Genomic DNA, 25,505 nt, shown 5'->3' with positions numbered 1-25,505 from the left:
TACAATAGATTCTATTGGTAAAAATGGGGCTGATCAAAAGCACATTCTACATAATGAGCCTAAAGCAAGTGTTAATAGAATTGATACAACCCACTAGAGAGTTTTGTACTTTACTAAACTGTTCCCATATCTCCAATTTTTAATATCTATCACATAACACATGAATGTGTGAAGTCTCACCTGCAGACCCAGGGTTTCAGTTTCATTACTTTTAACATCTATTTATAACCTAATGTCTACTTGATGACTGTACTTGTAAACTTTGTACAGGGTTATTTTGTTTCCCAGTAACTAAGAAGGTAAACAAATATTTAACAAGAATTCTCTCCAACATGTCTAAAAGTTCACTGTCAACTAATATTTCAAAAAACAAACAACTTTGGCATACTACCATTTTCCACACACTATTCACTTTGTATGTTAGAACAGGTTCATCAAGTTATACTTTTAGTAATTACATGAGAAATGTACTTGTTTATTCTAATAATAAACATATCCTAACTAACAGTGCTAAATTGTGTGGTCAAATCATTATAATTTGTATATGGCAAATTTTATATTGAAATATTAAACAGTGGACTGCTTGAGTATTTCAGCATGGTCAGCTTTATTTATATACAGGACGATGTATTTTACATTTGTATCTTAATCTAAGATTGGTAAATACTGTTTTCAAAATATATGGTTTATTATGTTATCATTATTGATATATTAAGTTATTAAAGTAATATTTTGAAATAAGCTAATTCTTTCGGGGGTTTTTTTTTATATAAATTCTGGCATATAAGTATATAATGATTTAACATCACAATTTAGTACTGTTTGGTTTTTTTAGAAGGAGTTGGCACTGCCCTTTCAACTAGCTACTTTTTTGTGATATTTGTATTTTGCGAGTGCCTGAAAAGGGGTGTTTATGTTTTGGTTTTTTTTAGTCTTTTCTATACTGATCTCATGAATTATTTTATACCTGTTTTAAAGGCTATAACCAGACAAAAACAAATCTTAATTTGACACATTGAACTGAAACTGGACTTCAGTCATGTCATCAGTTTTTTTTTAATTTAAGCTAAAGCAATTGCTCAACTATATGTGCGTTGCTTTTATTCCTCCAATTTTCGTATGCAGTAGAGCACACCCAAGTTATTTGTGTCTGGACTTTTGAGTCCGAAAGAGCAATGCTGTGCTCTCTCCACTACCTGTCCATGTCCCTCTACAGTGTTGTGAAGACATAATTGCCCCCTGCTTTATTGCATATTTTTCACAAGCCCTTTGAAATAATACTGGGTTTTGAATAAAAAATAACATTTACTGCGAATAATATGCAACAATATAGAAAATAAGATGGGGGAAATACTTTTTTTTTTTTGTACAATCAGTTTTTATTGAAAACCTTAGGCAGGTTGCAGAAACAAAGAGGTACAAATGCTTCTGGTGGACGTCCACCAACAATAACATACTACCATGATACAACTCAAAGCAATTTAACTGTAAACGCAGGTCATGGAGTGGTTATCTGTAGGTCGCCAAAGACCTAGCTCAGGGGTAGGCAACCTGCGGCTCTCCAGGTGTTGTGAAACTACAAGTCCCAGCATGCTTTGCCAGTATATAAGCAGCAGATAGGTGGCAAGGCATGCTGGGATTTGTAGTTTCACAACACCTGGAGAGCCGCAGGTGTCCTACCCCTGACCTAGCTCAATCAATTCTTAGGCTGAGTAGAGGGATAGGTATGGGGGAAGGAGAAGAGGGGATGGATGGTCAGGGAGGTGAGGGGGGGGGGGGGGGGGAGAGCCGGGGCATGATCCCTGAAGGGTTATCATATGTGCAGTTCTAACCAGATGGTAATCAGGTGAGGTGTGGGTGAGTAGAACCTCAAGCATTCCAATGGCCATATAATGAAGAATGTTTGAATTCAAGCCAACCACCCCAGACGGCACAGTATTCACAAAACTTGTCTGCTGAGGACAAAATCAAATAATCCATGGACATGTAAAAGTCTAGTTTCGGGAACCACTCCTTTATGGACAGCTCAGATCAGTTGTCATCTGGCTCAAATAAGCTAAATATTGAGTAGCTTAATACAGACAAAAAAAAATGTCACTAAGGTAGAAAATAAACATTTTGTTGGTACCAATAAATACAACTGTTACAATTAAAATCTTAATTGACACCCACTTTAATAGTGAAAAAAATCCTACCAATAATTGTTTAGGAACACTTTAAATGCATATGAACAAATAATCCTGTTGGTCTTAAACTACATTTCAGTGTATTTACAAGTAAAAAATTACATCAGAAAAGCTCACATGTGAATGCATTAAACCATGACTCAATTACATGAGTTTAAACAAATTGTGTAAGAGAGGAAAAGGAAATCATTGACTGCATACAAAACAAATTGGGGAATGTAATTAACTTCTTTTGCAGTTGTAACTCTCCTCTTTGTATTTATTTATGTAAGACCTGTGGAATATGAGCATGATCCTATGTGAGATACCACTTTCCCAGCACGGCTCATACTTCTATGAGAGGTGTTGAATTTCTAAAGTACCTTATAATTTTATTAATGATTAGCGAGCGTGTGTGTGTGTGTTTAGAGCGAAGTTACAAAAAAACAGTTAATAGTGGTTAGACATTGAAGTCGGTATTTGTTTAAGAAAAGTTTTTGGTTTTTATTAGGTGTTTTTTTTTTTTTTGCTTTTTTTTACAGTTCATTGGTGCAATTCTTTAATTTCACATTTTGCACAGAGTGCTAGCCTATATTTTTTCATTTATCTGTTACATGGTCAGGCGTTGACAGCCTTCTGTTCTGATAACGTATAATCTTGTGCAGTCTGCTAAAAATATTCATCTATTCAACTTCCCTTTTTCCAAGGTGCATCCTTGCAAGAAAAGTTTCAATCACATGACAAGTCTCCCAGACACAAGTTCACTTTTTAGCTGACTTAACACTGACAAATTCCCCTCTTCTAAAAATAGATTGTTTATAGTTACTTTTATCATTCCCCATTTCTATTTCTCTATCATTTTGTCTATTGATGTTCATAGCCTGTCTGTAAATAGTATGTTATAATATAATTGAATGGGAATTGAATATGAATTCTGCTGAAAGTAGAAACCCTGTTGTGGTTTAACAATTGTTTGGCTGGCAGATAGTTACATAATTGTAAGTGTTTTAATGCAGCTAAATTGCATTAGCAAAGATACAGATGTAGCACTTTTTTTGAGAACCTTAAGTGTAAAGGAAACCTGCTTCACTGTGCTATTTCAGTCCTGCTCACTTAATAGCATGTGGTGTGAATGTTAGCTTGGGGTGACAAGTGTCTCATTGCCCCATTTACACTGGTGTTAGAAAGTTTTTGAACCCTTTAGATTTTTCTGAATTTCTGCATAAATGTAACCTTAAATCTGTCTTACATCTAAGTCATAAAAACAGAACCCAATAAATCAAATAACACACAAAAGGATGTACTTTTTCATTTATTCATTGAATAAAATACTTGAACCTTAAATTTTTGTTGAAAAAAGTGTGTGAACCTCTAGGACGGTGTTTCCCAAATGCAGTCCTCAGGGACCAGTAACAGTGCAGTTTTCCAGGTGACAAGTGAAATAATTATACTACCTGTGGATCTTTCAGAATGTATCAGTCAGTAATGACTACACCTGTGCTCCAACAAAGAGATATGGAAAACATGTACCTAGGGGTCCCTGTGGACCAGGTTTGGGGAACACTGCTCTAGGATCATCAGTTTAATTAGAGAATAGTTAGAGTAACGAGTGTCAAACAATGGGATGACAACCAGGTGTGATATTGGGTGCCCTCCCCTATTTAAAAAACATAAACCTGAGTCTACACTACCAAAGACTGGTCTTCAACACACATACTCATTCCAGGCATATAAACATCCGGGAGATCACAAAGAACCCCATTGTAATGTCAATGTATCAGGTTGAGGACTGCTTGCCATCACTGATGGAGCTATGAATGAATGTCAGGGTTTCCAACCGTGAACTGAAGGTGGGTCTTGCATCAAGACAACAACCCTAAACACACAGAAGTCTAAAACAAAAGTGGTTGAAACAGAATCATTTTTGCTCTTTGGAATGGCTATTCAAAGCTCAGACCTTTTAATGCAAACAAATTGTTGCACAGGACATGATTTGGGGTGTTCGTGTAAGAAAGCCCCCAACATTATTGAGTTGAAGCAGTTCTGTAAGGAAGAATGGGCCAAAATTCCTCCAACTCCAAGTGTGCGACTGACACAACAGTTACCTTTTGAAGTTGATTAAAGTCATTGCTGCTCAGTGGGGTTACATAGATTCAAATGCTTTTTGTGACAAAGAATGTTGGATCATTTTGATCAATACATGCATGAAAAAGTATATAATTTGTGTGTTATATGATTTATTGGATTCTATGGGGGTAATTCTATTGGGCGCGTTACTTTTTACAGTAACGCAGCCTGCTCTCTATTACCGATGTTACGGTAATTGTGCACAGATTTACCGTTAATACGGTAATTTACATGCCGACTTTTTGCCGCGAGCAGAAATCAGGGTTAAAATTACCGTATTAATGGTAATAGATATAGCTCCCCTTAGTATCAATTTTTAAGATCTTAACACACTTAGGGGCATATTCAATTGTCGGCGGAAACGCCAAAAATCTTGCCGAAAAACCGTCTTTACGGTAGTTTTCTCGCTGGATTTCAGCTCGCAGCTCCCTGAGCCGCGAGCTGAAATCCAGCTAACTATTACCGTAATAATGGTAGTAGTTTTAACGCGGCGGGGAATCCGGACAATTGAATATGCCCCTTAAGGTCATATTTATACAGAAAGAGTTTGCAAAATTTCTAGCACCATTGTATCTGAAATGGGCTTTAATTTAAGGTGAACATATAACAATTGTGCAGTTTTGGTTTACATAAATATTTTTAATTTTATTGCTTCATTAACCAGTTTTGTGATTATTAATTTAAAGTGTAATTGCACAATTTCTTTATTACTACTTACAAGTTCGTATTTTATTTAGTAAATTTAGTAAACAGTTTCTGTCAACTACTGCCACTCAATCATTCCATCACTCCAAAATTGTAGACCCATTCACCTGACCTAACATCTTATGGCAAATAATGCTGCTTTAAATATGCAGTGTTCTCCCCAGCACCTATTTTCCGGGAGCTCCACCTGGCTGTTTTTACAGAGTTGTATTATGATAGAATAAACCATTGTTTCTCCTATTATAACAGGCACTATGTGAGCACTACAGCCAGCAGTGTGTGTTAGACCACTGACCACTAGTCTGACCAACGTATCATAACTGCTCCCACCCGGCTACTACTTAATGCCACCTGGCTGGCAATATTTTCTAGGGAGAACACTAGTATCTGGGAGCCTCTGATTATCCTTTATTTCTACAGGCCCCATTGCTGCCAGCCTTCACTTTGTGATGAGGCCTGACCCTTATGTCCCATGGTGGAGGAGGCAAAATACTCCTTTTTAAGGTTCCATCAATTGCTTATGTTTAACAAAGCCACGAGTATCAATCGGACAGAGTGTGAGAGTCTTGTTGAGGGAGACAAAGAAAAAGCAAATAATCTTCATAGTTATCAGTATTCATTACCGAAAGAGAGTGGAAGGACCAGAGTTCAGTTGCATGTATATTCATAATAATGAGGTATATACAAGTATATTTACAAAGGAGAAGGTCCTAGCGGAACTCTTAAAATTGCAAGGGGATAAATCAATGGGGCCAGGTCGGAAACATTCAAGGATACTAAAAGAGCTTAAAGGGGGTGCTGGTAACACCATTAACAGAATTATTGGTCTAAAGTGTGATATCTACAGTTTAATGCAAACTCTTGCACTTGGTTAGTAAAAGGCTATATATAGTATTCACAGCACTTTAATGGAAACTACTGAGGCGGAAAGGGTTCTAGGAGTCACTATTTCAGGTGACTTAAAGGCAGCTAAGCAATGTAACAATGCAATGAGAAAGGCAAGACACATGCTTGGTTGCATAGAGAATAATCAGTAGCAGAAAGAAGTAATAATGCCACTGTATAGGTCATTGGTACAGCCTCATCTAGAATACTGTGTTCATTACTGGAGACCATATCTCCAGAAGGACATAAATACATTAGATAATACTGTACAAAGAAGGGCAACTAAAATGGTGCATGGCCTACATCACAAAACTTACCCAGAAATACTAAAATATCTTAATATATATAGTTTGGAGCAGAGAAGGGAAAGGAGGGGCATGATTGAATATTTCAAATATATCAAGTGTTTTGACCAGATCTATGAGGGAAACATTCTGCAAAGGAAGAGAAGTACTAGAACACGGGGACATGCACTGAAACTGGAAGGAAGTAGGTTCAGAGGCAATTTGAGGAAAAAGTTTTTTACAGAAAGGGTAGTGGATAAGTAGAATAGCCTCCCATCAAAGGTGGTAGAAGCTAATACAGCAGACAGAGCACTTTAAACATGTTTTCAATAGACCTAAGGCTATCCTTAAAAAAAAAAGAAAAAAAAAAAAAAAAAAGCAGTATTTATAGGTTTGGAGATTAGCATAGGCTAAAAATGGGCAGACTAGTTGGGCCAAGTGGTTCTTATGTACTGTCAAATTCTATGTTTCTATGTTCTGACACTGCTGGCTAGGCTGAAACAAAAATAATCTCTGCATTCACACTAAGTTAATAGAGCAGTGTTGCACCTTAAAGGATAGGGTATCTACTTTTTTCCTTATATAAAAGGTAACTGGACACCAATATAAAAATAATAAAATAACTGAATTAGCCTTAATCTCCTCAGGTAATTTTTTCTACTGGGCCTAAGTTGAGTGTGTATACAATTCCGCTATCCCTGTCTGAATTCATTACTACACCTTTCCAATAATTTGCAACACTGTAATATGATCATGAATACTGATACTACTATTTTTTTCGTATATCGCTTTATAAATCCTAGAGCAGCAGTGCAGCTCTCCTGTGTAATTATGTTATTACTTGTAGGGATTGTGAGAAATGACTGCCTTTAGTATATTTCATGCATTTTCTCTCTGTATGCAAAAATAAAAGCTGCTGGGAACTAAACAATATGTCACCCACATGAGAGCAGTATATCTAAAAATAAATGTGCCACAAATCCTTTGCTCTCTACTAATTACAAGTCTGATTGGCATCAGAAACATAGCATGCACGGTAAGAAAATTATTCCATGCCTTTTCTAAATTTCCATGGCACGTCATTTTAGATGGAAATTTTATTAACACTTTTAACGTGTGTCTGTTTGCTTCGGTACAGGACCAGAAAGTTTGTTTGGTTGTGGTAACTTCAAGGTCCATTGCAACAGTTTACATTAGAAAACGTCCACAGTTTTTTTGCTATGATTACATGCATCAATTTGTCAACAGCCATTTCCTATTACACAGCTGTCCGTTGATGCTTATACTGAAGTCAGTGAAAATATATTGTATGTTGTGTGACTGGGTTTGCACAGCTTGTTTAAGACAATGTAGGTCCATGTTTCCCTATGATACAAAGAAACCTAACAGTACAGAGTTTTGTTCTGCTGCATTGTCAGCCACTTAGTGGGTTAGATTGTGACTTGTTGGTTTAAGTGGCCAAAAAGCATATTAACTCCTTTTTTTGCTAAATCCTTACATAATTATTAAAACTATTTGCTATGCATTTTACCTTCAAACTTGCTCACCTCTCTATGTAGCGGAGATGTCAGATTGTTCATTTGTATAATATTTTTAGCTGTAGATTACAGAGGAGGTTTGAAATGCCCAACACAAGTATAAGTATAAATCACTTTCTATGATTAATATAGCATATTTATATGTGATAGATAAGAAATCCTTTTCAGATACACTGGGCCTGATTCATTAAGAAGCGCAAAATTAATGCAATTTGCATTTTTTTAAAAATTGGACGGAAATTGCATTCAAGTTCGTCCATTTTCAAGTACAAGCGAATCTGTAGAAACGTTTCTAGTAGAATACGGGTATAAGTACGCTCTGCCTATATGGCACTTATCTTATGCAGACAGACACAAAACACTGCAGGATACATAATGTGTATGTGTAATATAAAGTCCCATCAGAACGCACAGATGAAAATACATTAACACAGGTTAATAATATAATCATTCATAAAAATAAATTTTGGGGGGATTTTTTTTTTTTATTGAAATACATTTATCAGGATGTTATTAAGGGCAGATTCAATTCCCTAAATATATATGCAAGGTGCATCCGGAACGGCTGCGAGACACCTTTTTCTTTTACTGAAGTAATGCTGATTTCTGCTTGTGTCCCATAGAGGTGCGAGCAAAAATCTGCGTTACTTTTTACCGTAATGTTGGTAAAAATGCATATCCGCAATGTGCTTATGAACATCGCGGTCAATTGATTCTGGCCCTTAATGTCTGCTGTACATAATATGCATTTTTACTGTTACTTTTAATTGCAAACACATGTTCTAGCATACATACTCGACCGTTATCACTATCAATCAGGCCCGGCACTCCCATTAGGGCTCTGGTGGTCGCCACAGAAGTATGGTACTTAATTACTGTTGTACTTTAATACTGTGCGGCGACTGCTGAGCATACCTTCTGCGGCTGCCGCACAGCTTCAGATGAATCCACAGGGAGGGGGAAGGAGCAAGGGGCCATGGATGGCGACCGCCGCCCTCCCCTCCAACAGCTGATTGAGCGGACCGTCCCTCCGACTCCTCTCCTCCACTCCCACTCCCCTTACTGACTGTCGGGCGTGACATCATCATCACGGCCCGACAGTGTCAGTGAGGGACGGGACCCAGCAGCGAGGAGCATCTTTATGGAGTCGCCTTTAAGGCAAGGAAAGAGAGGGGAGGGGAACATTTACACCCAGTGTGCTGGGGGGGGGGGGGGATTTTGAAATTGTGCCTAGGGCGCCGAGGACCCTAGCACCGGCCCTGCTATCAATCTGCACTTACACCTGCCCTGTAGCTGGTGCAAGTGGTACAGATGAAAATAACTTACCTCAGAGACGCTCAGAACTAGAATCAGATGGATGTGTGGGCTCTCTCTCAGCCTTGGTATGCCCTTACCAATTATTGCCTACTTGCATACGTCCCTTCTCTCCCCTGTTCCGCCCTTCAAATCATAGGCTGTTGTAAGGTTGCGTTCGAAGAGGAATTGAATGCACCTGTGTTCACTGGCATATAATCCTTCTCTGAGCATGCGCATAGCAATTTTACGCAAACTATGTTGCGTATCGGGATTTACGTTAATGAATCGGACCCAATGCGTCTTACTGCAGGATCTGTCCCGGGCATCTGGTTAGCTTTTTCCCTGGGTCTGCTCTCCCATGTGGTTCCTTTTGCCTCACTCGTGGTCCTGGTATCTCTTTCCTTCTATTTGATATTTTAAATGGGTTATGAATGATTGAGAAACTAGCATCCAGAAACTTCAGTGTACTTACCCAGGAACATATTCACAGCTTTCCTTTCCTTTGATATACAGACGTGGTTTTGGTAAAATAAAAGTACTTCAGGGTCATTCATGACCTGGTAAAATCAGGTTGAGTCTCTGAATGAAAGACCAGTCTACATACTGTAAACACAGAATTGTTTGATATTTTTTTGTACCTTTTTAAATCTTACACCAGGCTGTGGAGAGAACCAAGCGGCACTGATGATGGTTAATAGTCTTTTTACACTTCAAAATGTACTCGATTTCTCTTTACTCACACAATGAGAAAAGTAAACTATCAGAGATTTTAAATGTTGTCAAATAATAATGTGTTTCTTGTGTCTTGCTAAACTAGGTAGTTAGTCTTACAATTATGTGTAAAAGACAGAGTAAGTCAGTGGTTCAATTTTTTATTATTTTTTTATACTCCTTATTGTCTGATAAAACATTTGTAAATATCTACCTATTTGTTTTCTCAAATGAAAGTTAAAAATAAACATAGTAGAACATACATAAAATGACCATAATTTCTTGGCTGTAGCAATGTTTTTTAATGGTCAATTCAGTCTGCATCCTAAGCATAACATTACTGACTTTCACAGAGTTTGAAAATGTCTAACCAATGATGTACATTTATTTTCCCTGAGTTTGAGAATAGAGGTTTACTAAGGTGATATAAATGGGTGTTTTTTTGCCAAATGTATGACACAATAGCTAGATAGAGCTGGAAATTGTAATGGTTCTCCTCTAACCTAAGGGAGGCTTCACAATCTGTCCCATTTAATTGAAGTGGTTTTCTACTTTAAATAATCTGCTTGTAAGGTAATTACAACAAGACGCTGCTATGAGTGTGGGGACCATGCTAAATTCAGAAAAGGGTGAGGGTCTAAAGCTAGGTACCCCCATCAAAGTAATATTATGCAGACTAGAGGTAATTTGTTATAAATTGTATTTAAAGTGGAACACTTTTAATAGTGGATTCCACTCCCTAACATTGATACATTAATTATTCTTAACAATTAACACATATTTTTATGTTTCTCCTGTTTAATGGACTGAATAATTGACAAAGGTTATATTTAAATAAGTGGGTGTTTAGTCTATTTTTGGAAGATCTGGCATCTCACCTACAACAGCTCAAATACCATTAAAATGGGTGTACAAGCAAACCTAGCCCAAAGGGTTTTGATGATTTTTTACAGAGCCTGGAAATGTGCTGTTCATTTCTAAATATGTTGCAATATTAATTATTGTTGCTGCCCTTAGATTTGACATTACCAGCCTGAAATGTATCTAGTAGACGCAGGTCTTTTTCTAGCCAGGATTTTTTTCTTACCTTATGATTTACAATTTTGTAGGTTACTGGGTCTTTAAGTATCTAGCTATGACTTGAACATGAGCCAGATGGAAAAGGGGCCAACACAGTCCCGCATACATATAAATGTGAACAGGGATGCAGGACTGACGTGTCTAAATGACACTTGCCTGCATGAGTCCTGTCAAGTAGTTAAGACATAACTATTAGTGTTTTACTTATATAATATTTATTTTAAAAATAGAATTCTACTTATTCATTATTGTGATACATCATAAGCATTTATGTAGTAAAATCAATTCATCATCTTCTGACAATTTATCAATTCACAAACTATAGGCCTGAGTTATTAAGGAAAGTAAAGCATAAAAAGGAGTAACTTTGCACCTTGGCAAAACCATGTTGCATTGGAGGGGGAGGTAAATTTAAAATGTGGTGACAGATTTATAGTTTGGGTAGGGCATGTCCTAGATCAAGTTTAACTTTCAGTGTAAACATAAAGCTATCAAGTATTTGTGTGCTACATGAAAAAGCAGCCAGTATTTTCTTTGTGTGAAATAAAAAACTAATTTGCACCCTTTTTATTGAAACATGGTTTGTCCAGGAACAAACTTACTCCTTGTTTTTTTGCTTTGCTCACCTTAATGACTCAGGCCCTATATCTCTATAAAGATAATATTTATATGCAGCTTTTCTTTCTCCCTTGTGACTCAGGGTAGGTGTGTCTGTTTATTAAATGTATTAAATAAGCTGTACCATTTGCATCAGATCTTTGTTTTGTTTTACAGTGTTCTGTAGTGGGATGAAGTCAGTGAGGAAGACATCTTAATTGTTACATTTAGCTCACCTGGCTTATCAATTAGAGAGATAGGTGATAGCTGTGAACATATAGCAGCCCTGGAAAAAAATTGGGAAATTGGTAGGTGGAATCAACTTACATTTTCCCTAGCAGTGTAAAATAAATAAATAAATAAATTTGCATTGAATCTCCCTACTTGTACCCACAACATGATCCTAATGACCAATATACAATGCAGCAAGCATTCTAGGGTCTTATGCACAATTCAGAGAGGACCATAGTGTCCACCATACCATCCAAGTGACAGCCAAACAAAACGGGGGGTGTCCTAGTGACCGCTATACAAAATAGTGAACATCGTAGTGCACGCCATAGAACGCGCAGTGTAACGTGGTGTCCGCCATAGAATTGGGAGTGCCGTGGTGTTCGCCGTCCAATGCGGAGAGCATTCCAGTGCATCCTAGTGACAACCATTTAATACAGAGAGCTTTCTAGTGGGCACTATAGAAAACTGAGAACATCCTTTAAACTCCCAGTGAGGCCTATGCCAGTCCGTTCCTAGGTGGGAAATTCTATGGGGGAACTTATGCATTGAGTGCCTCCGGAACGGTCGCAAAATCACTCTGCGGTACCGCAACATTGTGGATTTCTCTTTGCCCTGCCCCTCCCCCCTAGGGGTGTGAGGAGAAATCTGCGATGTTGCAGTACCGAAAAAAATTCTCAGCTCTGGCTGGGTAGAAGACCTCCCCATCCAATCACTTACCTGTCCTATAGGTTGTGTGAATTCTCTGCATTCAGTCTGTGACATCAGAAACACTAGGAAAAAGGGAAATGTCAAATGTATTGTTTGGCAGATAAAGAATATAGCAGGAGCCACTGATATTAATACACGTAGGTTTCTGTAGCAATGTAGATTGATTTTGAATAATTTAGGGAAATTGCTGAGCATATCAATTGAAATAATTCCTTTTTTTATGTAGGGTACATATAGGTTCTAAATTGAATGTTTTTTTGAATCACTTGTAAAATATCCACCTCAAAGTTCTGAACTGAGAATCCACAATTAGCATTTAGTTAAGCCTAATGAGTGATTGCAATTGTTTATTATTTTGCTTTTTTTATTTTCTGGTCAAATCCAAGAAAAAGGGTTTACTGCAAATGTGAATGTTAATTCATGATGATCCACAAAACCTTATTCTAAGTCTAAATAATGTAATATTTTCCTGTAGTGTTTGTAGCTTTCAAATGAGTTTGATATGGCAGACATGTTGAAATGCCACAAATAAAATTGTTGTAAACAGAAATTTCCAAGAACCTAATCTTACTTCTGATCTGTATGTACTTATAGTGATGTGAGTTAACTTTTGATGAAACACTTTATCATGTATTAACCAGACTGGAAAGAGAAAAATGTAATTTTAGTGCTTATTAGTGGAACTGGTATAAACATATACTATGTGTTTCTGTCAGTGAGGTACTTTAGGTTTGTAACTTAAATAAGAATACTAGCCTCCAATATTAAAACACTCCCTCTCCTAAATAATGACCTAGTTGAATTGCACTAATGCCAGTGTGAATCCAGTCTCGGATGATTAGATAGGTTAGCTGATAGCACATTATCAGCCCATTCACTATAAATATTCTCTAGGCTTAATGACCTTGATAATACACTTAGCAGAGGGGGAACTGGGATTAAATATCGTGAAAAGGCTCCTGGAATCCCCAAAGGGTTAAACTAGCTGGAAGGCATAATATATTGGAGACTGCAATTCTTCCTACCCCCTAATTGTGCAATCTTCATCACTGTAGCTCCTCACAATCTTGCTTCAACAATTCCCCATTTGTCAAAGTCAAATGCTTCTTCATTAAGTGACCATCTTAAGGTATGGTGTAAAACTGGGCCTGGCCAGCATTTGTAAATACGATCCTGGAAATAGTATGTAGAAGTATAATAGGACATGATTTACTTGCAATATGATTAATATTTTTTACTGAAGTGTTTCATATATTTTTTGATACTTACATGCAATGTGAGAAGTAAAACCCTCGTATTGCTAGGCGATTATAACTTTCTCTTGTGAGCAGACCAGTTATCCCATCAATAACACAGAGGAAACTCTTGTACTTTAAAAATGTTGTTATTGATTTTTTCAAAGCACCTCATTGGTGTAGTGTTTTTTTTAACACTATGTGAAACATTAATTGTTATTTGTGTTACTTAGTTTGTACTGTATCTTATATTGCATATTATTTTTATTGCTGCTGTAGGACCTTAGTTTGCCAAATGGTACCCCTGCAGATACTTCAAGTCCAGCATCTTCATCCTCCCTTCTGAACAGGCTTCAGCTGGATGATGATATGGATGGGGAGACAAGGGACCTCTTTGTTACTGTTGATGACCCAAAGAAACATGTGTGCACTATGGAAACCTACATAACTTACCGTGTTATGACCAAGGTAAACTACTGAATGAAAGAACTGATGTGCCTTTTGTGGATTTTTTAGTGGATATAGAAGTATACGTGTCTGTAAATGCATCCAAAATGTGTTTTTGACCCCTCTCTTTTTCCCTTCAGATAGGTATACTACATTAAATATATAGGGTTAAATGTATCTGTACTGTGTATATACGGATATTAGAAGGCACAAAGGAGTTAGGTGTACCAGAACTCTGACTGACTTCTAAAAAAAACAGTATAGGAATGAATGTATTTCATTGTTAAGCTATTAACCTCGGAATTTTCTTGAGGTGTGTTATGTCTGGAACTCAAAAAGAGAAAAGTGTTGTGTGGAATAAACCTTGACAGGTAACAGAAAAGAAATAGAATTTGCATTGACTTGGATATTGTGAAAGGAAAAAGAAATCTAATAAATTATTATGTAACCATAATTTGATTATTGTATATACAGCTTCTGTGGCTGCATAGTTAAATAACAACTAAAATGTAAACTGCTGTGCTGAGATTGTTATATAAAGAGGCATAGTCCAGACTTTATGTGGCATCTGAGTAGATATAACAAATATAGGCTTCTCAGTTTGGGCATCTACCTGTATAGGCAGATAGACACTGATCCAGATGTTCGACAATGAGACATGCATATTATCTTCAGTAAAGGTGTTCGACAGCTAAAAACATCCCAACAATGTTTTTGGTTTGATCTCCATGACATCAGAAAGTGCAGTAAAGATCATCAAAAACTATGAATATGTTCAATTTGTATTGTGCTTTGTTAGCCTTTCCAATGAATATACGCAGAAAAACCACCTGTGTGTAGGAACCTTTAGGCTAGGTTTGTGAGAAACAGTTGAGGGAAGTAAAAGAGCAGAAAGCACTATATACTGTACCTGGCGATCATGCTAGCTATACCAGTTTTTCCATCTAAAAATGAATCAGAAACTCATACGTAAGGGCTGGGCTACACTATTGACAATGCATTATAATCTGTCAGTCCTTATGATTTATCACACGGTCTGCTTGATAGGTGGAAAGTGTTGCTGTGTCTTTCTCAAACTGTTTGAAAACAATGAGATGCATGTAGACAGGCACACTGTGAGCCAGCTGTTACAAAAGAACTTTAGAAGAGCTGACAGATTTTTACTGAGCATGCGGAAGATCACAGTGCACTGTTGCTAATGTACCACAGCTCTAACACAAGATTAATTCCGGTTAAGATAGTCAGTACTTTCTGAGATTCTGAAACTCCATTACCACTAAGTGGTGCAGAAAATGTAAATTAAAAACAATGAGTAAATTGGTTTTCACATTGTGATTTATACTGTTTTTAACCCTATTTGTTTGATTTATTATGTTATACAGTTTTCTTGATTTTCTTTCATTGGAAGTTACAAATTATTTTTTTTTGTAATCCGAGAAATAAGGATTAGTTTTTGGTGCTTTAATACATTTTTACACTTTTCCTTTTTCATTTTCCAGACAACACGTGCAGAATTTGAACTCCCTGAGTATTCCATACGTCGAAGGTACCAGGACTTTGATTGGTTGAGGATTAAACTTGAAGACACCCAGCCTACTCACTTCATTCCCGTAGGTACTATATTACTGGTGTTCGCATGAGATACAGAAGTAGTAACCTTGGAGATCTGAGTATGCATTTACTACTAGTACTAATAAAGTCTGTATTGGCCACTGTGAGTGTGAATATAGGCCCAGTTGTAGGTGTAACATTAGATTTATGAATGTAATGGTGTTTAATCAACTCAATCACCTGTGTATTGAATTGGGACCTGTGTTAGGACAGATCTGAAAACATTATTTGATTCCGAGATGAAGATATAAATGTAAGCAGTAAATGTCAAGACCTCTCTGCACACTATATAAACAATTATTGGGGATGTCATTAGAAAGTGACCTACTAACTTCTTAGTGTGTGTGTAAAAAAAAATTCAGAAAGGGCTGAAATTTGGTATACTAAGATGTTTTTAATTTGTTAATTTAATTTGTTAATTGTTAAAAGTGTTTATAAAGATTTAAAAAAAATATATATATATTTCTTGAAGGAGAAGTGACAGTTGGGAGTGGTTGGTGGTTGCCGGGGGTGACAGTGGGGAGTGGTTGGTGGTTGCCGGGGGTGACAGTGGGGATTGGTTGATGGTTGCCGGGGGTGACAGAGTGAGAGGAGTGTGATACTCAGGACCGCTGAGAGAGATCCCTGTGTCTGGATAGACATCTGGATAGATGTGGCGATGAAAATGAAGGATGAGGTGATGGAGAAGAATGATGAGGTGGTGACATGTGAATAAAACCACGTTAAAAAAGGGCGCTTGCGTCGGGAAGTAACGCTCTTCCCCCTGAGGAGGCCTGGGCTATGGCCCAAATGCATGACAAGAACCTTTTTAACACCTTAAGTAGCTTGATTTGAATAGAATGCATGAGTATCATGCACGGGTTAACAGGACAGAAAATCGATTTTAATATAAAGCAAGGATTATGTACACTTTTAGAAGCTAATCTGGGGTTCTTTGTTAGACAAACATTACGGCTTTGGTCTACTTGACTTATATATAGTCCACAAAGGTAGACATTTCTTTTAATCCAGACAATGCATATGTTGTCTTTATTTCTCTCAATATAGTTACTTTGCTTTTGGGACTTAACAACAGTTGTACACTATATTCTTAGTAATATTATGTTAAAGTGCTTGTTGTCTTGATATAAAAGATATATTCCAGTGTTTGTTCATTACTATGGAACATCGGGTGCTGTACGCTATTATGATGCTGATAACTCTGACAACTAATATATTGGCAAAATAATTCAGAATACTATGATTCCGACATAAATAAAATATAGATTTACTATTACAAAGATACAGAAGATCTCCGTCGTGGCTGTCATTAGATCCAAATACAGAAAATCCTGTCAGTTCACAATGACGTAAGGTAATACAGTGACATTAGTATTTAAAGCGGCAATAGCAGGTGACAGCGCCTAACCCTATCCCTTAGAAGACATTGTAGAATAGGTCCTGGCGTTGCCACTTTAAATCCAGAAATGCCTATGTTGCTGTATTAAGTGACGTCACTGTGAAGTTTCTTCCACAGACGTGGAAATGCAAGTGATTTTCTGTATTCTGATTTAATGTCAGCCAGGTTGGAGATCTTCTTTGTCTTTGTAATATTAAGTCTATATTTTATTTATGTCGGAATTATTTTGTCAACATATTAGTTGGGGTAATCCACATTGTAATAACGATTACCACCGGGAACATCATATGTCTGTCTATTGTTCCACACAACTATGCTCTTCTGTTTTTATTTCAGCCTCTCCCAGAGAAATTTGTGGTAAAGGGTGTAGTTGATCGTTTTTCAGAAGAGTTTGTAGAGACCAGGAGAAGGGCTTTGGACAAGTTTCTCAAAAGGATTGCAGATCATCCAGTTCTCTCCTTCAATGAGCACTTCAAAGTCTTTCTCACTGCCAAGGTTAGTATTCTCAAAATAAAAGTATATAAAATAGCTGTTAAGCATATTGGACGAGCTTCAGTGCAGCACCTCTTATGGCTAAATGGTGGTGGTGGTATGTGTGGGATGTTGTTACTTTGTTTATGGTAAAAACACTCTTTACTTAAAAAGAAGTGAATAAGCTATGTTCCATGGTGAGGTCTTGCAGGCATCATCACTTATACCAAACTTGGGCAATTCAAGAAAAGAACATGGGGATTTGCATTATCTTTTGGGTTTTGATTCCATATTCCTGATAAATGAAGTGATATTTGTATAACAAAACATTGTGGGCCTGATCTAGAATGTCACAAAAGTGCGTTTGCGCGATGTAAAGATGCATCTTGTTGCAAAGGTAGCGCATTACACATGTGCACAACCTGCATACATGTTTAGAGGTGCACTACTTGTAGGTCAGGGACATTAATGTGCAAGTGCAGTACAGTAAAGGGCAAACAGACACAAGTTAAAGGTATCTTTCTCGGCTTGACCCACCAGAACATTCGGCGTTAAAGGGTTAATCTAAACAAAGCCACCTGTTCTGTCTAAAATCCCCCAAAACAATATCTCACATTCACTTTTAAACGCACGGCCCTGTTTCTAAGGTTTCGTTCAAGGTCTGACACTCTTAGGAAGTCTTCAGATACACCCTGACTGATCCTAACCTGAAATTGCGCCCTATTTTCATTAGACATACTCTATACCAAACAATGTCCCGTCAAAATGTAGCATTATTGCAGTCAAGCCTATCTGACACTTACATTTTTTAAGAACACAAAGATGGCATAACATAATGGACAAAATTTCACAAATATTATAGAATTAAAAAGGGTTATAACAAAGTCACATACAGAAAATATATATGCAAAACGGTTTTCTTAAAATAAAACAAGAATAAAAATAGAAACCATTATAGTACACCGGCATAATTCTGCCGTCTGGGAAAGGCTAGAAGGTATGGACAAATCCTCAATAGAAAGAGTGAGCCACAATAATTGTCAATTTCTGAAATAATTTACTTTTAAATAGACTTCTTTGCCCACCCCCTCCATTTCCTTTGTGACCTCACTGAAAGAAATGTTTTTTGTTTGCCAATTTGTTTTATAATGGTATTATTGCATTTTTTTCAAAAGCACTACTATTAAAACTTTCTTTAAAATGTATAATGTTTTTCTAGATCATAGCAGAGATTTCCAATAATCCCTGTATGATTTTGCCACACATTGGGATATACAATGCATAACTTTTTTATGGGTCTGGTATCTATCACTGACACATGTCAGTTGACTAGTTCCACTGGTTAAAGTTCATGCAAAGGTTATCTCAAACATTGATGGAAGGTAGTGCTTTCATGTATTGTGTTTCCTATATGAATACATAAAGCACATTGAATGACTCTGAACAGTACATTCTAGTCAAAGATATGTCCCAGTCTTTTAGCAGCTCTGGCTGGGCCGTAGACCATATAAACACTGCTTAAACACTCCAGCTAGGTGACAAAAAAAAATTCTGAAGCATCCACTAACATACATTATGCTCCAACATATACTCCTTGTTTACTTCCCCTTGTCTTTGGGAGGGATGATGACCACATTAATAATTTTTTTATGCCGTAATCAGGACAGCACCCCTTTCATATGTGTCTTATTTTCAATTAAATGGATCTTAAAATACGTTGTCCACAGGATATAAATTCTGTACCTACAAAAACCAGGTGCAAGTTTTGAAGTTGATGATGATGATAGGCGTATCTATACTAGATCTAAGTTTGCACATATCTAAAGATGTGTTCAAGTTAAAATGCAGACATGGAAATGCAAGTTGCATCTTTGCTCACACTTAAATTATGCATTTTACACTTAAGTCTAAATAGGACCTTCTGTGTTCTGCTTTTGTTGCATAATAAATGATTTCATAATCCTATGGAAGCTGTGAAGCATTTGATTAACTAGAAACCTAAACATAACTACTTTACTTTTCCAGTTACAGGTCACTGAATTTAAAGCCTCGGCTCAAATAACTTGTCAGGAGCACAAATAGATGTATTTGTATTTTTTAACACTTGACCGTAAATCTGTAAATTAACCTGGTTTTATTTGTGCATTTGACAGGATCTGTACAGCCACAAAAAGCAAGGTATTACTCTGCTGTCCAAAATGGGAGAGTCTGTACGATATGTGACAAGTGGTTACAAATTGAGAAATCGCCCAGTGGAATTTTCAGCAATTGGAGAATACTTGGACACATTTGCACTGAAACTTGGAACGATTGACAGGATAGCACAACGCATTATCAAAGAGGAAGTAGGTATGTTCTGTGTGCTTTATAGAGCTATTAATGCCATGTTCATGAACTGCATTGAAATGTTTTTCCTGATTAAACAATAATTGGTAATCCTTTTGTGACCACATTTATTTAACCAATTCATTTTCAAAATAAGTATAATTTTATTTTATTGACAAAAATGTATGTAATGTTAACGGAGAAGAAAGAACAACAACAAATGTTGTTTTCATGTGATTAATGCATCCTACAAATATGCCCTTAAATGTATACTGCGTATTGTAACATGTATATTGCTAACACATATGAGTACTTTATGGGAGGTTTGGTCTTATTGTGTTGATCATAATATAGTTTTGTGTTTGTGTTTTTACTTTGTCTTGTTTTTTATTTTTGTTTAAGATAATGACTTTTTTTTTAAATTTATGATTAGATGTCATTTCTTCCTAAGCTCATGTTAGATAAAACTTGCTGTAAAAGTTTGGCAATTGACAGTGATGGGCAACCCAATACACTTCTGGGGTGCGCATGTTGTGGCCCTCTAACCTTCAAAAGGGCCACACGTTACCCTTAATCTCAGTAATAAGTTAAAATAATACATGTAATCAAAGAAAGAGATACTTATCTGTAATAACATATCAGAAGCCATTTAAAAGTAGTTTTACAGGCTATAACATACAAATCTGCAAATAAAGCAGGAGGTAAGTGAAAACTTGAAGGGCTGCCTGTTGTCCACCACTGTACTCGAGTGTAACTGAGTCTTGTTGAAACTCAGGGGCTCTCGCTTCTGTAGGGTAAGCTCGTTTATAAATTAATTTTGTGGTATGTTACGGAATCACTTGGGCTTTGCCGTCAATGGCGTTTCGCCTAGTTGCACTACATCATGTGCTTGATTTATCTCCTGCACCTAGGATGTTTATATGCCACTCTACTACTACTATTGATTTATCTCCTGCACCTAGGATGTTTATATGCCACTCTACTACTACTATTGATTTATCTCCTGCACCTAGGATGTTCATATGCCACTCTACTACTACTATTGATTTATCTCCTGCACCTAGGATGTTCATATGCCACTCTACTACTACTATTGATTTATCTCCTGCACCTAGGATGTTCATATGCCACTCTACTACTACTATTGATTTTTGGTAAAAATGAAGGCCAAAAACGCGTTGGAACTAATGAATGTAATCCTAAGTGTGTTTTAAGAATATATCCAAAAATACTGGGGCTACTGTAGTTTGAAGGAGGATTACATGACAAAAAAAGGAATTAGAATACCTTTAAGTGTAGACAAATATCTAGTTTTTTTGTTTATTGCAATCTCTATTAACATAGAGCTTAACCCAAATGTTGTATATTATGTCATCTTTCCTCAGTTCCATGTCAGAGGTATTTTTTTTTTAACACTTGTGTATTGTAGCCAAACAATTAGGTTACTATTTAATATTTGCTTTTGCTGACAAAAGTCTGTATAGTTGTGTCTATTCAATAATGTATATTCTGCTGTGATAAGCCATAGCCAACCTCATATTTATAGTTTAAAGTTAAGTTGTTAAGGTGGTGCTAGTAAAGAAAATACTGTGTAGTTTACATTGTGAACATAACACTATATTGATCAAAGTAAGTGGATTTTGGCATGTGATGCTATTGCATAGAAATGAGCAACTGAGTTGTCATTTAAGAAAGCTAAATAGTATGGTTCACCATCCTTTACCATGTATGGTAAGGCATAGGCATAAAATGGCTTGAAGCCGTATTATATTTTACCATTGATCCCAGCAAGTAAAATGCCATAGGCCTTACATTTGAAGTTCTATACTGTCCCATATAGGTTAAAGATGCTCTTTAGCGTTTAAATACATGCATGAGAATAGTACATCCTATGCTTGGAACAATGATGGCAGTGCTCATTGTCTAAAAAAAACTGCATATTCTATATTAGAATACCTGGTGGAACTTCGAGAGTACGGGCCGGTCTATTCCACCTGGAGTGCTCTAGAAGGAGAGCTACGTGAGCCCCTGGAAGGAGTTTCTGCCTGCATTGGAAACTGCAGCACAGCACTAGAGGAGCTGACAGAAGACATGACAGAGGACTTCCTGCCAGTACTAAGAGAATATATCCTGTACTCTGAATCAATGAAGGTGACTTGAATTGAGCATATATGCACTTTTAAGGAAAATCTGTAACATCTGAGATAAAGTCCTTCTTGGGTGGTGCCTTCCTCACATTATATGACCTAGAAAAGAACAAAGACCCTGGGATAGATTTACTAAAACTCCTAAAAAGGTTATAGCGGAGATGTTACCCATAACAACCAATCCGATTCTAGCTGTCCTTGTTTATAATGTACTGGATAAATTATAGCCAGATTCTGATTTGTTTCTATAGGCAACATCTCGACTTTTTAGTTTTAGTAAATCTGCCTCCCACCCCTACCTTGCAATCGCCAAACTGACTTTATCAGAAACAGCAGATACTCTTTGTGTCCATTCTGCATTTTATTAATGTGTTCTAGAACTACTGAAAATTCTCAGATAAATCTGATGCAGCTTCATAAATAGAGGAACTTAAAGGTAAACGCCACTTTTGTGAAGTGTCTTTTTCTTTAAGGGTTAAATTTATAATCCTTTATCTATCTGTCTCTCCGTCTATCTATCATTTATAAATAAATACAATATAAATGCACAGTACACCACCTGCTTCTTAGAAATGACATTTGTTGCATACAGCCTGGAAATCGCATTCCATCTGCTCCACTAACAAAATGAAAAGGAGTGAAACAAAAAGTCTGGTGTGCTGCTTTATATTGATATATACACTTGGTGCCACTTAATTAAATATCTAATCAGCCAGTCATATGGCATCAACTCAAAGCTTAAAAGCATGTAGATATGATCAAGAGGTTTAGGGCTAGATTTACTAAGCTGCGGGTTTAAAAAAGGGGGGATGTTGCCTATAGCAACCAATCAGATTCTAGCTGTCATTTTGTGGAAGATACTAAATAAATGAAAGCTAGAATCTGATTGGTTGCTATAGGCAACATCCCCAATTTTTCAAACCCGCAGCTTAGTAAATCTAGCCCTTAGTGTTGTTCAGGCCAAACACCAGAATGGGGAACAAATGTGATCTAAGTGACTTTGACCGTGAAATGATTGTTAGTACCTGACTGGGAGAATTGAAATCTCAGAAACGGTGAACAGCAGTTCTGTGGGCAGAAATGCCTTGTTAATGAGAGAGGACAGATGAGAGTGGCCAGATTGGTTAAAGCTGACAATTTAGTTTAAATAACCATGCGTTATAACCGTGGCATGCAGAAGAGCATCTCTAAATACACAGCACGTTGAACCTTGAAGTGGATGGGTTGCAGCAGCAGAATACCACACTGGGTTTCACTCCTGTCAGGACAGGAAACTGAAGCTACAGTGGGCACATGCACACCAAAGTTGGACAACGTAAGATTGGAAAAATGTCTCCTGGTCTGACAAATTTTGAGTTCTGATATGACATGCATATAGTAGGGTCAGAATTTGGCATTTACCTTCTGTCAACAGTACAGGGTGGTGGTGGTCTAATGGTATAGAGAATGTTTTCTTCCCACTCATTAAGCCCCTTAGAAGCAGTTGAGCATTGTTTCAATTCCACAGACTACCTGAGTATTGTTCCTAACCATGTGCATTTCTTTATGGGCACAGTCTACCAACTTTCTAATGACTACTTGCAGCAGGATAACGCACCATGTCCTCTCATACTGGTTCCACAAACATGACATGGAGTTCAGTACTCCAATGGCATTCACTGTCACCGGATCTCAATCCAATAGGGCACGTTTGAGATATGGTGGAACAGGTGATTTAAAGCATGAATTTAAAAATCTGCAGCAACTACGTGATACTATCATGTCAACATGGACCAAAATCTCTAAGGAATGTTTACAGCACCTTGTTGTATCCACACCACAAAGAAATTCAGGTTGTTATGAAGGGGGGGTCCTGCTTACCACTAGAAAGGGTATCTAATAAAGTGGCAATTGAGTGTGTATTAGGGCACCAGTTGTCTGATTGCTAGAACTATTTATGCTCCATAAAACAAAGTGTCTGAGAGATGTTTCACACATATATTATTTTTAGGATAGAGAGTCATGTATTGGAACATTCTGCATGATCAGTTACCTGGAGGAGCTATGGCTGATATTTAATTTTACACTGGTGTGCAAGCAACATATTGCACTCATTTATGAAAGCAAAGAATCAAATTAATTATATTTAATAATGCATACTATTTTATAAGATCTAAAGCCAATGCTTCAATTAGAACTCAAAAACTAAAGCAAAAATAATTCGGACCTAGAAATAGAGTATATTTTCACTTTAAATCTAATTCTTACCCCAAATATATTGTGCGTTGCCCTCTTCAGAGATATCTTTTTCACTCCATCCCCTGCAAACAGCCTAAAGCTAAGGACACATAGATGCTTTAAGCGCCTGTATGTTTTCACCGCGGAACTGTTTCCACACTATTTGCTTGCACAGAAAGTGAGTGTAAGTGCTAATCTCTTGGCACACTTCACAGATACGTTCTATGAATGCAAAGAGCAGCATTCATATAGTTATTTGTCCACATTCGTGTAACAGGATGTCAGTGTTTACACTGAGTGCTATGTGCATGAAATGTGTTAATCACCAGGTTCCAAGCGCAAAACATATGGGCACAAAAAGCACCCATGTGACTTTTTTCTAAATGAGGTGCACATTTTGAAAGACATTTCATATTTTAGCATTCTGCAGTGCACACATTTCCTTTTCTATTTTGATGAATGAGAGCTCTATAGAAAATAAATCATTAGTATAATAATTCCACAAAGATAAAATAATATGTCCCTGACTTCACAGATTCAAAATGCTTGCTTTTGCACTTCAGTATACAGTATGGTAATGAAGCTGTATAACGTAATTTTTCTAGGAGTGTATGTCAGTAAATTTTATTTCTCTTGGCCTATTCTTAATGAAGATATCAGTTTGTCTAAGAGATACATGTCCCTGCGTGAAAGTGGGAGGTCTGCCAGGTAGCCACTGTCTGTATTCATAAATAGATTTTACACCTTTTTGTTTAAAAAAAAATAAATCATATTTTTCCTGAATTAATGCTACCTATTGGGGTGTTCATTTTTTTTATTTTTATTTTTTTTAAAAAAAAGTATTCCTTATACTTCTGTTTTAAATATTTTTGCTAGCTCATCCATTTTACTTTTATGACTAGGGTGTCAATACATTTGTTGCTGCTCTTATAACATCCACTTAAGTAGAACTGTCAGCCCCAAGTAAATTACTAATAACTCTATACATATATTTCTAGAGTGTCCTGAAAAAAAGGGATCAAGTACACGCAGAATATGAAGTCAAACTGGAAGCTGCAGCTTTGAAAAGAGAAGAGAAAACTGGAGTGAGTTTTTGTATTTCACTTCTGAAGTCTCAATAACACAGTGGGTTATATATTTCATTGTTTCAATTTGATTTCCTCCTGTTTTCATTTACATTAGATTTAGAAATATGTGACCTTGTAAACATATTGATAACTTTTGTTTAAAGTCAAATACTGCATCATTGTTACAACTGCAAATAAAATCATTGAATAGGTGTAATTGAACGAATGGTGTTTCAAAACCAATAAATAAAGACTG

At 36.7% G+C, this 25,505-nt stretch overlaps 1 protein-coding gene across 1 annotated transcript in view; it reads left to right on the top strand.

Moving 5' to 3' along the window:
• SNX30 (sorting nexin family member 30) overlaps positions 1-25,505 on the top strand; it is a 44,035-nt gene that overhangs the window by 8,125 nt on the left and 10,405 nt on the right. The window contains exons 2-7 of the mRNA XM_075208502.1: positions 13,845-14,033; positions 15,512-15,622; positions 17,359-17,517; positions 19,647-19,842; positions 21,770-21,969; positions 25,181-25,267. Coding sequence (XP_075064603.1) covers positions 13,845-14,033; positions 15,512-15,622; positions 17,359-17,517; positions 19,647-19,842; positions 21,770-21,969; positions 25,181-25,267 — 942 coding nt within the window. The remainder of the gene's footprint in view (positions 1-13,844; positions 14,034-15,511; positions 15,623-17,358; positions 17,518-19,646; positions 19,843-21,769; positions 21,970-25,180; positions 25,268-25,505) is intronic.

Source organism: Mixophyes fleayi, chromosome 1 (assembly GCF_038048845.1).
Source record: "Mixophyes fleayi isolate aMixFle1 chromosome 1, aMixFle1.hap1, whole genome shotgun sequence".
Classification (NCBI taxonomy): Eukaryota; Metazoa; Chordata; class Amphibia; order Anura; family Limnodynastidae; genus Mixophyes; species Mixophyes fleayi.
This window is presented reverse-complemented; position numbering and strand designations above follow the sequence as displayed.